Source organism: Oncorhynchus nerka, linkage group LG9b (genome assembly GCF_034236695.1).
Source record: "Oncorhynchus nerka isolate Pitt River linkage group LG9b, Oner_Uvic_2.0, whole genome shotgun sequence".
Lineage (NCBI taxonomy): Eukaryota > Metazoa > Chordata > Actinopteri > Salmoniformes > Salmonidae > Oncorhynchus > Oncorhynchus nerka.
The window spans coordinates 3,519,586-3,534,807 of NC_088424.1; the positions used below are offsets into that span (position 1 = coordinate 3,519,586).

The window sequence follows — 15,222 nt, forward strand, 5'->3', positions numbered from 1 at the left end:
CATACTGATGTGAATAAGCATACAGTTAAATACCAAACATTTATACAGACACACAGTCGTGAAGAAATCAAGACATGTGTCCTTGGTAGGATTTCACATCTGCACAAAAAACTGAATATACTAGGTGCATGTAGAATTGTCTACATACTGTTGATAGGTATTTTAAGCATCCCTGTGTTATGTTGCTGTATTAGCAGGTACAATAAAAAAAAACATGCAATGAGTGTGGAATTGTATGTATAGGCTACAATATATCTGCTAACAGTCCAAGCTAAAGAGCTAAGGAATCAGGGGACAGAAGCCATGTGACAAAGCAGATGACTGCCAGAGTGCCCGGATTGGCTCAGCGCAGGTGTGACATCAGCAAGCAGCATAATCACTCCCTCCATTGCTCTCTATCTCTCTCTCAGTCTGCCTCTCTCGCTAGCTTTGTGTTTTTCTCCTTTGCCTTTCTAACTCAGCATCCACCTCTCGTTGATGGCGTGTGTCAGTGCTGTTGGGGCGACTGGGGCCTAACGCGCTGGGCCCTTCCCCCGATTCTCTACACCTTCCCTGGGCCTCTGTCTTTGCCTCTTCCGTCGGCCCGACAGCCTGCCTGGCTACCTCCCCCACCCCCCGTGTGCTGGTGTCTGGGCTCAAGGGGTGGAGGAGGAGGGAGCAACGACGTTCCGCTTCACTTGGGAGCCGTTCGGCAATTAGGAATGCCCTAGACCCGGCATCATTTAGCCACTTGGAATATCTCGGGTTCCTCCATCTGCCTGTCTGTCTCTCTATCCATCTGTTGGTCTCCCTCCATCCGTGGAGGGGGACAGAGGAATGAAAATCTGCAATCATGATGGAAGGTAATTATTTGTGCCCCCCCCGCTCCTCCTTTTTATCCTCCATCTCCTCCCTCTCTTCTCCTACCTATTTATGCCCTTCTGCAAGGCAGTATTTTGGGTGCTATTGCTTGGTAATAAGCTCTAGTGGGTATCTAACTATCTTGAGCATCTCTGTGTTTTGGTGCTTAGGCTACCGTATGTTTTTGTTCTATCTGTAGTGTGACGTGGCTCTGTCATATGCCTATGCGTGTGTGTGGATTGATTTGTAATGGAGGGATAGATGTTCACACCACAGCTGTGTAGCACAATGAGGCAGACGTCCGGCTCGGCAGGGGTGTGTGTGTGTGTGTGTGTGTGTGTGTTTCTCTCTCTTGTGATGGGGATGTAATTAGTTAATAGTCTTGTCTCAAGGTTATACCTACTGAGGTTGTGGCTCATACTATCTGTGCTAGAATTCAGTGATCTCCCGTGTATTCTATTCAAGTCTTTTGTGTTGGCTGAAATGATGCCAGCTCATTTCAGAATGTGTTTGAATCAGTGGCCCATTCACTGATCACCTATCATTAAGAGGACCTTATCAAAGCATTCTGTAATGGCGCAAATGAAATAGTGTTTTCATTGTGACATGAGTTGGTCTATTCTCTGGTTGTTATTTTCTTTCTTTAAACATTATGTCAACATGGTAGGCGTTGTTAACAAAACACATACCTGTACACATGGTCTAACATGAATTGATTGCATACGTTTTCTGTTGTCAAACAAATACTGTGTTATATTGCTGAATGAATGGCTCACATTTAGAAGTGTATAGTGGTTTATAGATACAGACTATTTGTGAAGCTATCGACGGAATCTTTTGTGGACGTGCATGCCGAGCTGGCAGCTCTTAGGCTCTGACACAACTGAGATGTTAGGCTTTCTCTCCGTTCGCCATGGTAGCGTGAGCCTCAGTGCCCATGTGAATAGCAAGGTGCTCTATGGGATTGAAAGGTCTTAGGTAACAGATCGGCACACTGGCCAGAAATAGCGATGCTGTCAGATGCATTCTGAAGTGTAGAGAGAGAGAGAGGGTCTTGCCTAGGGTTTCTCTGAGGCCAGTTGACTGCTATTCAGTGCAGTGTTACTGTACAATGTTTTATTAAGTTGTCCATTTTAAAGAATCTTGAGTGGAGCGGGTAAGGGGGGAAAACTGGGTGCGTCTCAACAGTCTAAAGCTCCTTCATCCCCATGTGCCCTCTCTCTTTTTTTCACTGGCCATTGGACATTGGTGAACGCAATGGGGCAGATGCCCAATTCGTCCCACGTTTCCAGCTCTTTCATGTCAGTGCAAATGAAGGAAAAGAGACAAAGAGTGTAAGACTATTGGTAGACTATTGAGATGCATCCAAGAAGTGTCCAAGGCCTGTCCGAGGCTGTTTATGTCTACTTACTGTGCCTGGCATAAACTAGGCCTACATCAAAACAGCTGAATAAAATTGACCTCATGATTCAGTAATACTGTAGTTAAATGGTTCATTCCCTTTCCATGCTACTACAGTACTGTCTGCCTACAGGCCCTGTTAAAGTCAAACTTGGTTATAGGGTTTTCAAACGCTTCTTCATCGGCTGCATTTGGATTCAATGCACTTAACAAAACTACATTTAGAAGGTCAAAAAGTAAATATATTAACATGTTACTGGGTGGGAAATGTTTTTAACTTCTTCACGAGACCCAGTTACAGGTCATGATTCAAAATAATCCCTTGAAGTAACTGTCCAGTGTTTCCAGATTTCTATCAAATAAATGTATTAGGCATGTTAAAAGCAGCTTTTCTGTGTTGGAATAGTTTGTGCGTACCCAAATGGTGTGGGTGTATACCGGTCATAAAAAGTATTCATGCAAGTAGACTGCTGATTGGCCATCTCAGATAATGAGCCAACATGACATGTTCTATGATGAAATGGTAAGCATTTTTGAAAAGGTCTGTTTGAGATACAACTTTGAGATGTTTTCTTTTAAAGTGTTTTTTTTTCTTCTCTACAATTTGTGCATTGGCCACAAATACGAATATAGTCAACAACATTTTTTGGGTATGAGTTGAAGATGTGTTTGGGTTTTACATAATTTCAGGAGGTAATTTTGAAAGTAGAGCTCACGAGCCAAAATGGGTTCCTGAAAATGGTGCACGATTGTGTACAACAGTGGTTCTCAATCCTGGTCCTGGGGACCCAAAGAGGTACCATTTTTGTTTTTGCCCTAGCGCTACACAGCTGATTCAAATGATCAACTCATCAAAAGGCACCTCCACCCTACCTGACACCCTAGACTCACTCCAATTTGCTTACCACCCAAATAGGTCCACAGACGATGCAATCTCAACCACACTGCACACTGCCCTAACCCATCTGGACAAGAGGAATACCTATGTGAGAATGCTGTTCATCGACTACAGCTCGGCATTTAACACCATAGTACCCTCCAAGCTCGTCATCAAGCTCGAGACCCTGGGTCTCAACCCCGCCCTGTGCAACTGGGTACTGGACTTCCTGACGGGCCGCCCCCAGGTGGTGAGGGTAGGCAACAACATCTCCACCCCGCTGATCCTCAACACTGGGGCCCCACACGGGTGCGTTCTGAGCCCTCTCCTGTACTCCCTGTTCACCCATGACTGCGTGGCCACGCACGCCTCCAACTCAATCATCAAGTTTGCGGACGACAAAACAGTGGTAGGCTTGATTACCAACAACGACGAGACGGCCTACAGGGAGGAGGTGAGGGCCCTCAGAGTGTGGTGTCAGGAAAATAACCTCACACTCAACGTCAACAAAACTAAGGAGATGATTGTGGACTTCAGGAAACAGCAGAGGGAACACCCCCCTATCCACATCGATGGAACAGTAGTGGAGAGGGTAGTAAGTTTTAAGTTCCTCGGCGTACACATCACAGACAAACTGAATTGGTCCACCCACACAGACAGCATTGTGAAGAAGGCACATCAGCGCCTCTTCAACCTCGCTGAAGAAATTCAGCTTGTCACCAAAAGCACTCACAAACTTCTACAGATGCACAATTGAGAGCATCCTGTCGGGCTGTATCACCACCTGGTACGGCAACTGCTCCGCCCACAACCGTAAGACTCTCCAGAGGGTAGTGAGGTCTGCACAACGCATCACCGGGGGCAAACTACCTGCCCTCCAGGACTCCTACACCACCCGATGTCACAGGAAGGCCATAAAGATCATCAAGGACAACAACCACCCGAGCCACTGCCTGTTCACCCCGCTATCATCCAGAAGGCGAGGCAAGTACAGGTGCATCAAAGCTGGGACCGAGAGACTGAAAAACAGCTTCTATCTCAAGGCCATCAGACTGTTAAACAGCCACCACTAACATTGAGTGGCTGCTGCCAACACACTGACTCAACTCCAGCCACTTTAATAATTGGAATTGATGGGAAATGATGTAAAATATATCACTAGCCACTTTAAACAATGCTACCTAATATAATGTTTACATACCCTACATTATTCATCTCATATGTATACGTATATACTGTACTTTATATCATCTACTGCATCTTTATGTAATACATGCATCACTAGCAAATTTAACTATGCCACTTCGTTTACATACTCATCTCATATGTATATACTGTACTCGATACCATCTACTGTATCTTGCCTATGCCGCTCTGTACCATCACTCATTCATATCTTTTTGTACATATTCTTTATCCCCTTACACTTGTGTGTATAAGGTAGTAGTTTTGGAATTGTTAGTTAGATTACTTGTTGGTTATTACTCCATTGTCGGAACTAGAAGCACAAGCATTTCGTACACTCGCATTAACATCTGCTAACCATGTGTATGAATCAGTTGTGTAGTCCTATTCTTTTGTGGCCCCCTTTCTGATATCAGAGAGGAACATTTTAGTTTTATAGTTAATTTCATGAAATTCTACACATTTGTCACCGACCGGCTCGATCCGGTCTTATGTAGCAAAATTTGAAATGTTTTTTTTTTTTACATTGGATAAAAGTAGAGAGTCAGAGATATAAAATTGTAAATCATACACTACAGTTGAGGAACAATGGGAAAGTAATTGGAAGTTGATAGACTTGTAACACCACTTTGGAGAAAATGGTCCTTGAATATTTTGGTACACCTACTGGAGAACTCTTCTTTGTCTACACCCATTCAGCTTCGTTCACACCCTCTTAAGCCTTAGCCCCACCCATTTCTTTAAGGATTCACATGTGCGGCCATGTGCTGATCAGTGAGTATGGTAGTGTACAAACAAAGATTTCAAGACTGAAGGCTGGTTTATACTACTTCTATCAACATGTCTGTATGCAGTTGTCGCAGTGACATCATGTACATTCTATTGTCGTCCGACATTAAACTTGTCATTGTCGTTATGAAAAGTATAAACACAAAAACGACAGGCTTCATGACGTCAGGTGATCCAAAATAACATTTTAACACCAATAAACCTGTCCCTTTAAACATGTATTTGACATATAGTAATCTAGCAAACAGGCAACTAAAAGCAACTTTCTAAATAACGATTTGTTTTGTTTCTAGCTTGTTGGTTAGCTAGCTAGCTAACTTTATGTTAGCTGGCTAGCCAGTTCAAATAATGACCATATCACATAGCTGACAACATCTTAACTCTAGCTAATTTGTGTTCAATATTACAGTAAAATAAGCTCACAACAAGATCCTTATTTACAAGTTAATGGCGAGCTAAGTACAGAAAATATGGTTGCGAGTTTAACGTAATAAAAGAAGGGCATTCTACCGGAGAATTGTAGAACTTGGACAATATCTCGTTGGCCTAACGTTATATTCTAATCTGACTTTGGTGCGGGTCATGTTGTTCTTCCCATTACCTTTCTGGGTTATGAATTTGAAACATATTTTTAAGCACTTTTTCATGAACGTGGCCAAAAGTTTTTAGGCCGAATCCGACATGACGCTAGTTCACCATGACGGCAGACACCGTTTCTGGGTTACGAATTTGAAACCTATTTTTGAACACTTTTTCATGAATGAGGTTCAAAATATATTTTTTAGGCCCTATCTGGCATGCCTTTAGTTCAGCATGACGGCAGACACCGTTTCTGGGTTACGAATTTGAAACCTATTTTTGAACACTTTTTCATGAATGAGGTTCAAAATATATTTTTTAGGCCCTATCTGGCATGCCTTTAGTTCAGCATGACGGGAGACACCGTTTCTGGGTTATGAATTTGAAACATATTATTGAGCAGTTTTTCATGAACATGGAGGATTTTTTTTTTTAGGCCCTATCGTAACCCAGAAATGCTTGTTTCTGGTAAACACACACTATATCAAATAAAATCAAAGTTTATTTGTCACATGCACAGGATACAGAAGGTGTAAAACGGTACAGTGAAATGGTTACTTGCATAGTGGAGTCTTTTGTAGCTTTAACTTGCTATGAAAATGACTTTCTGACAAAATTAGAAATGTATAATATCTGAAAATGTAGCTATCAAGACTCTCTTAACCCACATACATGAATGAACGCTTCTCCCTCTCTGTCACGGATGCCATGATTGCCCTTAGTTTGAAGATATAATCCAGAGACAGGTGTTTTTTACAACAGCCTTCTGTGTTCTCTTTTCAGCTCCCTCCGCATATTTGCAATCGATCTCAGTCCTCCAGAAAGTGGAGAGCATTAGCAGTTCTTCGTGATATCTTTAAAAAAAGCTGTTTTAGAAAGGATTACCTACACATGTTGGGCAGCTCATGTTATAGACACAAGCGTGCTACATAACAGACCATTCCAAACTCATCTCTCTGCATGTCCAGCCCATCCATTATCTCAGCCAATCATGGCTAGTGGCAAGGTTCCTGTCTTCCTGTTTACGTTAAAATGCATCTCCTGTGAAGTAGTGACATGCGACATATGCCTAGTGTCCTGAAACGAGTCACATTTTGCCATGAGACTTAGAGAATATGTTGACGATTTAAAGCATATTTCCTGCAATTCTACGCATTATGCCATGAGGCAGAGAAATTGTTTTTGCGGTTTTACAGCTAATCTCCTGCAATTCTACCCAGAAATAGAACTAAAAGGTTCTGTACTGACTCTACTGGGGGAAAAACCACAGAGACCTACTATTCCAGGCGTACATTTATCATTTACATTTTCATATATTACATTTACAGTCAGTAGCATCAATCAGTACATACACACAATATGATGTCTGAGTGAGAAATCAATGGGGGCCCCCTGGAGGTCAGGGCCCCTGGGCACGTGCCCTTCGTGGCTGGTCAGCATTCGGCCATGATAGCTGGCTAGACTAATTTACCTACCTAAAAATTGTTAGCTGACATGACTAATTAAGTGACTATCAGTGACTGACATACTGTAACAAGAGAAAAACTGCTGATGCACAACCACATTTCGAAACTGCAGCTTGTGTATATTACAATTCCCAACAGTAAGTACACTATATACGCTACCATTCAAAAGTTTGGGGTCACTAAGAAATGTCCTTGTTTTCCATGAAAACATACATGAAATGAGTTGCAAAATGAATAGGAAATGTAGTCAAGATGTTGACAAGGTAATAAATAATGATTTTTAATTGAAGTAATAATTGTGTCCTTCAAACTTTGCTTTCGTCAAAGAATCCTCCATTTGCAGCAAATACAGCCCTGCAGACCTTTTTCATTCTAGTTGTCATTTTGTTGAGGTAATCTGAAGAGATTCCACCCCATGCTTCCTGAAGCACCTCCCACAAGTTGGATTTGCTTGATGGGCACTTCTTACGTGCCATACGGTCAAGCTGCTCCCACAACAGCTCAATAGGGTTGAGATCTGTTGACTGTGCTGGCCAGAATATCAGCTGACTGCTTCTTCCCGAAATAGTTCTTGCATAGTTTGGAGCTGTGCTCTGGGTCATTGTCCTGTTGTAAGAGGAAATTGGCTCCAATTAAGCACCGTCCACAGGGTATGGCATGGTGTTGCAAAATGGAGTGATAGCCTTCCTTCTTGAAGAACCCTTTTACCCTGTACAAATCTCCCACTTTACCACCAGGAAAGCACCCCCAGACCATCACATTGTCTCCACCATGCTTGACAGATGGTGTCAAGCACTCCTCCAGCATCTGTTCATTTTTTCTGCGTCTCGCGAATGTTCTTTTTGTGATCCGAACACCTTAAACCAGATTCGTCTGTCCATAACACTTGTTTCCAATCTTCCTCTATCCAGTGTCTGTGTTCTTTTGCCCATCTTAATCTCTTCTTTTTATTGGCCAGTCTGAGATAAGGCTTTTTCTTTGCAACTCTGCCTAGAAGGCCAGCATCCCGGAGTCGCCTCTTCATGGTTGACGTTGAGACTTGCGGGTACTATTTAATGAAGCTGCCAGTTAAGGACTTGTGAGGCGTCTGTTTCTCAAACTAGTCACTCTAATGCACTTGTCCTCTTGCTCAGTTGTGCACCGGGGCCTCCCACTCCTCTTTCTATTCTGGTTAGAGCCAGTTGTCGCTGTTCTGTGAAGGGAGTAGTACACAGCGTTGTACGAGATCTTCAGTTTCATGGCAATTTCTCACATGGAATAGCCTTCATTCCTCAGAACAAGAATAGACTGACAAGTCTCTGAAGAAAGTCTTTGTTTCTGGCCATTTTGAGCCTGTAATCAGGCCCACAAATGCTGATGCTCCACATACTCAACTAGTCTAAAGAAGACCAGTTTGATTGCTTCTTTAATCAGAACAACAGTTTTCAGCTGTGCTAACATAATTGCAAAAGGGTTTTTAATGATCAATTAGCCTTTTGAAAGAATGAACTTGGATTAGCTAACACAACGTACCATTGGAACACAGGAATGATGGTTAATGATAATGGGCCTCTGTACACCAATGTAGATATTCCATAAAAAATCAGCCGTTTCCAGCTAGAATAGTCATTTACAACATTAACAATGTCTACACTGTATTTCTGATCAATTTGATGTTATTTTAATGGACAAAAAATGCGCTTTCTTTCAAAAACAAGGACATTTCTAAGTGACCCCAAACTTTTGAATGGTAGTGTATACAAAAGTATGTGGACACCCCTTAAAATGTGTGGATTCGGCTATTTCAGCCACACACTTTGTTGACAGGTGTATAAAATTGAGCACACAGCCATGCAATCTCCATAGACAATCCCTGGCAGTAGAATGTCTTTAATGAAGAGCTCAGTGACTTTCAACATGGCACTGTCATTGGATGCCACCTTTCCAAAAGTCAGTTTGTCAAATTTCTGCCTTGCTAGACTGCCCCGGTTAACAGTAAGTGCTGGTATTGTGAAGTGGAAATGTCTAGGAGCAACAACGGCCACGCAAGCTCACAGAATGGGACCGCCGAGTCAACGTCAATAAAACAAAGGAGATGATCGTGGACTTCAGTAAACAGCAGAGGGAGCACCCCCCCTATCCACATCGACGGGACAGTAGTGTAGAGGGTAGTAAGTTTTAAGTTCCTCGGCGTACACATCACGGACAAACTGAATTGGTCCACCCACACAGACCGCGTGGTGAAGAAGGCGTAGCAGCGTCTCTTCAACCTCAGGAGGCTGAAGAAATAAGGCTTGTCACCAAAAGCACTCACAAACTTTTACAACTTTTATCACCGCCTGGTACGGCAACTGCTCTGCCCACAACCGTAAGGCTCTCCAGAGGGTAGTGAGGTCTGCACAACGCATCACCGAGAGCAAACTACCTGCCCTCCAGGACACCTGCACCACCCGATGTCACAGGAAGGCCATAAAGATCATCAAGGACAACAAAAACCCGAGCCACTGCCTGTTCACCCTGCTATCATCCAGAAGGCTAGGTCAGTACAGGTGCATCAAAGTAGGGACCGAGAGACAGAAGCTGTTTTTCAATCTCAAGGCCATCAGACTATTCAACAGCCACCACTAACATTGAATGGCTGCTGCCAACATACTCACTCAACTCCAGCCACTTTAATAATGGAAATTGATGTAAAAAATGTATCACTAGCCACTTTAAACAATGCCACTTAATATAATGTCTACATACCCTACATTACTCATCTGATTTGTACAGTGGGGCAAAAAAAGTATTTAGTCAGCCACCAATTGTGCAAGTTCTCCCACTTAAAAAGACGAGAGAGGTCTGAAATTTTCATCATAGGTACACTTCAACTATGACAGACAAAATGAGAAAAAGAAATCCAGAAAATCACATTGTAGGATTTTTAATTAATTAATTTGCAAATTATGGTGGAAAATAAGTATTTGGTCATTAACAAAAGTTTATCTCAATACTTTGTTATATACCCTTTGTTGGCAATGATAGAGGTCAAACGTTTTCTGTAAGTCTTCACAAGGTTTTCACACACTGTTGCTGTTATTTTGGCCCATTCCTCCATGCATATCTCCTCTTGAACAGTGATGTTTTAGGGCTGTTGCTGGGCAACACGGACTTTCAACTCCCTCCAAAGATTTTCTATGGGGTTGAGATCTGGAGAATGGCTAGGCCACTCCAGGACCTTGAAATGCTTCTTACGAAGCCACTCCTTCGTTGCCCGGGCGGTGTGTTTGGGATCATTGTCATGCTGAAAGACCCAGCCACGTTTCATCTTCAATGCCCTTGCTGATGGAAGGAGGTTTTCACTCAAAATCTCACGATACATGGCCCCATTCATTCTTTCCTTTACACGGATCAGTCGTCCTGGTCCCTTTGCAGAAAAACAGCCCCAAAGCATGATGTTTCCACCCCCATGCTTCACAGTAGGTATGGTGTTCTTTGGATGCAACTCAGCATTCTTTGTCCTCCAAACATGACGAGTTGAGTTATTTACCAAAAAGTTATATTTTGGTTTCATATGACATTCTCTCAATCTTCTTCTGGATCATCCAAATGCTCTCTAGCAAACTTCAGACGGGCCTGGACATGTACTGGCTTAAGCAGGGGGACACGTCTGGCACTGCAGGATTTGAGTCCCTGGCGGCGTAGTGTGTTACTGATGGTAGGCTTTGTTACTTTGGTCCCAGCTCTCTGCAGGTCATTCACTAGGTCAACCCGTGTGTTTGTTTTTTTTGCTCACCGTTCTTGTGATCATTTTGACCCCACTGGGTGAGATCTTGCGTGGATACCCAGATCGAGGGAGATTATCAGCGGTCTTGTATGTCTTCCATTTCCTAATAATTGCTCCCACAGTTGATTTCTTCAAACCAAGCTGCTTACCTATTGCATATTCAGTCTTCCCAGCCTGGTGCAGGTCTACAATTTTGTTTCTAGTGTCCTTTGACAGCTCTTTGTTCTTGGACATAGTGGAGTTTGGAGTGTGACTGTTTGAGGTTGTGGACAGGTGTCTTTTATACTGATAACAAGTTCAAACAGGTGCCATTAGTACAGGTAACGAGTGGAGGACAGAGGAGCCTCTTAAAGAAGAAGTTACAGGTCTATGAGAGACAGAAATCTTGCTTGTTTGTAGGTGACCAAATACTTATTTTCCAGCATAATTTGCAAATAAATTCATTAAAAATCCTACAATGTGATTTTCTGGATTTTTTTTCTTCATTTTGTCTGTCATAGTTGAAGTGTACCTATGATGAAAATTACGGGCCTCTCATCTTTTTAAGTGGGAGAACTTGCACAATTGGTGGCTGACTAAATACTTTTTTGCCCCACTGTATCTACGGTACTCTATACCATTTACTGCATCTTGCCATCTTTATGTAATACATGTATCACTAGCCACTTTAAACTGACACTTATGTTTACATACCCTACATTACTCATCTCATATGTTATACTGTACTCGTTACCATCTACTGCATCTTGCCTATGCCGTTCTGTACCATCACTCATTCATATATATTTATGTACATATTCTTTATCCCTTTACACTTGTGTGTATAAGGTATTGTTAGGTTAGATTACTCGTTGGTTATTACTGCATTGTCGGAACTAGAAGCACAAGCATTTCGCTACATTCGCATTAACATCTGCTAACCATGTATATGTGACAAATAAGATTAGATTTGATTTGAAGCGTGTAGCTTCTGTGCTCGGTTGCAGACACTACCGAGTTCCAAACTGCCTCTGGAAGCAACGTCAACACAAGAACTGTTCATTGGGAGCTTTCCTTGGCCGAGCAGCCGTGCATAAGCCTAAGATCACCATGCACAATGCCAAGCCTCGGCTGGAGTGGTGTAAAGCTCGTCGCCATTGAACTCTGGAGCGGTCTGACGAATCTGACGAATCTGGGTTTGGCAGATGCCAGGAGACCGCTAACTTCGCGAATGCATAGTGCCAACTGTAGAGTTTGGTGGAGGAGTAATAATGGTCTGGGGCAGTTCTTCATGGTTTGGGCTAGGCCCCTTAGTTCCTGTAAAGGGAAATCTTAATGCTACAGCATACGATGACATTTGGGGCGGCAGGGTAGCCTAGTGGTTAGAGCGTTGGACTAGTAACCGAAAGGTTGCAGGTTCAAACCCCCGAGCTGACAAGGTACAAATCTGTTGTTCTGCCCCTGAACAAGGCAGTTAACCCACTGTTCCTAGGCTGTCATTGAAAATAAGAATTTGTTCTTAACTGACTTGCCTAGTAAAATAAAGGTAAAATAAAATAAAAAAATTGTAGATGATTCTGTTGTTCGTGGAAACAGTTTTGGGAAGGCCTGACATGACAATGCACCAGTGCATAAACGGAAGTTCATACGGAAATGGTTTGTCGAGATCGGTGTGGATGAACTTTACTGGCCTGCAGAGAGCCAACACCTTTGGGATGAATCAGAACACCGACTCCGAACCAGGCCTAATTGCCCAACAGTGTCTGACCTCACTAATGCTCTTCTGGCTGAATAGAAGTAAGTCCCTGCAGAAATTTTCCGACATCTAGTGGAATGCCTTCCTATATCAGCAAAGGGGGGACCAACTCCATATTAATGTCCGTGATTTCGGAATGAGATGTTCGACGAGCACTTTTGGTCATGTATGTTTTTACTTCCACCATTAACATGTCTGCGACCCATACTGTAAGAAAGGCTGCTTTAACAGAATATTAACTTTTAAAAATGCAATTATCACTGGACAGTTAGTTTAAAGTGTCTGTACAGAACGTTTGCTTCTGGGGGTGCCCTTGAGCCACAAGTGGTACCCTAAATGGACAGAACTATTGTAAAAAATAAAAAAAATTAAATAATAATTTTGCACCTATGTGTCCCCAGTACTATGTTTTTCCACCTGTGCTCCAAAGTCACCTTAAACTGTACCAACATGGGATCCCTCCAGGGGACATAGGCCCTGAGCTCTTCGCTGTGCCCACACATTAAACTGTGTCAGGGTGTTGGTTTTTCCAGTTGCCCTGATTACAACACTGTATGATGCCAACTACCAACCCTGGAGGGGGCTTGGCCTCAGTTTTGGCAAAGAATGGCCGCCGTAGCTAGATTTCTCACAGGCTCAATGGGTGTATAGATTGATCACTACTGCCATTTCCTCCATTTCCATATTGTCTTTGGTTGTACAAATGTGGCGATTGTGTTCCTGTCTTACAGTTCCTAGTGAAAGTCTGCACACCCTCTTCACATTTTGCTGCCTTCAAATTAAATAGGAAAAAAGCATACTGTACATTTGGATTTTTCTCCTACCGAACTACACATCCTACTCCACATTTCCAAAGTGAAAGAAAAATTATAGAAAGTGTAACAAAAATAAATAAAAATGAAGATGGTCTTGATGGTCTATGTTTTCACACCCCAGAGTTAATACTTGGTGGAAGCACATTTGGCAGCCATTGCAGTTGCTAATCACTTTGAATAATATTCTACCAAATTTTCACAACTAGGAAACATTTATCCATTGTTTTGTCATAATCAAATCAAACTTCATTTGTCACATGCGCTGTGAATGGCTTACTTACAAACCCTTAACCAACAATGCAGTTCTAGAAAGAGATAAGAAAATATTTACCAAATAAACTAAAGCAAAAATGTATAAAAAGTAACTCAATAAAATAAGAATAACGAGGCAATATACAGGGGGTACCGGTACCAGGTCAATGTGCAGGGGTACAGGTTAGTTGAGGTCATTTGAACATGTAGGTAGGGGTAAAGTGACTGCATAGATAATAGACAGCGAGTAGCAGCAGTGTAAAAACAAAATGGGGGGGGGGCATTTGAGTAATTGTTCAGCACTCTTATGGCTTGGGGGTAGAAGCTGTCAAGGAGTCATGTTTGGCCATGCAGTCGTTAGGGTGAACAGGGAATACAGGAGGGGACTAAGCACGCATCCCTGAGGGGCCCAAGTGTTGAGGATCAGCGTGGCAAATGTGTTGTTGCCTACCCTTACCACCCGGGTGTGGCCCGTCATGAAGTCCAGGATCCAGTTGCAGATCGAGGTGTTTAGTCCCAGGGTCCTTCGAGGAAAACCTGTCTCAGTCTTCTGAAAACCTATCCCTGGGATAAATTACACAAATGTTAATGCCAAAGACGCATCAGAAAGGCTTTCCAATAGATGCTGAGTGGTTCTGAATGGTCCAGTCTCAGTCCTGACTTAAATATGCTTGAAAATCAAAGACCAGGTTTGAATATTACTGTCCATCAATGTTTCAAAACCAAATTTACTGAGCTTGAGCATTTTGGACAAAAAAATAAAATAAACGCACCAGGCAACAATTTCAAAGATTTTACTGACTTACAGTTCATATAAGGACATCAGCAAATTTAAATAAATTAAATAAGCCCTAATCTATGGATTTCACATGACTGGGAATTCAGATGTGCATCTGTTGGTCACAGATACCTTTTAAAAAGGTAGGGACGTAGATCAGAAAACTACTCAGTATCTGGTGTGACCACCATTTGCCTCATGCAGCGCGGCACATCTCCTTCGCTTAGAGTTGATCAGGCTGTTGATTGTGGCCTGTGAAGTGTTGTCCCACTACTCTTCAATGGCTGTGCGAAGTTGCTGGATATTGGCGCGAACTGGAACACGCTGTCGTACACGTCAATCCAGAGCATCCCAAACATGCTCAATGGGTGACATGTCTGGTGAGTATGTTGGCCATGTAAGAAGTGGGACATTTTCAGCTTCCAGGAATAGTGTACAGATCCTTGCAACATGGGACCGTGTATTATCATGCTGAAACATGAGGTGATGGCGGCTGATGAATGGCACGACAATGCGCCTCAGGATCTCGTCACGTTATCTCTGTGCATTCAAATTGCCATCAATAAAATGCAATTGTTTTCGCTGTCCATAGCTTACACCTGCCCATACCATAACCCCACCACCACCACGGGGCTCTCTGTTCACAACGTTGACATCGGCAAACCGTTCGCCCACACAACGCCATCTACTACTTTTCAATGCCCATTGAAGTCCAGTGTCGGTCGGTGCTAAGTGGGTGAGGGTGCTTATTACAGTA

General features: G+C 42.8%; 1 protein-coding gene across 1 annotated transcript in view; it reads left to right on the top strand.

Moving 5' to 3' along the window:
- Nucleotides 1-393: 393 nt before the first annotated feature.
- LOC115114802 (SH3-containing GRB2-like protein 3-interacting protein 1) overlaps nucleotides 394-15,222 on the top strand; it is a 35,900-nt gene continuing 21,071 nt past the window's right edge. The window contains 1 exon segment of the mRNA XM_065013279.1: nucleotides 394-842. Within this exon segment, the coding sequence (XP_064869351.1) occupies nucleotides 833-842 (10 nt within the window). The 5' untranslated portion in view covers nucleotides 394-832.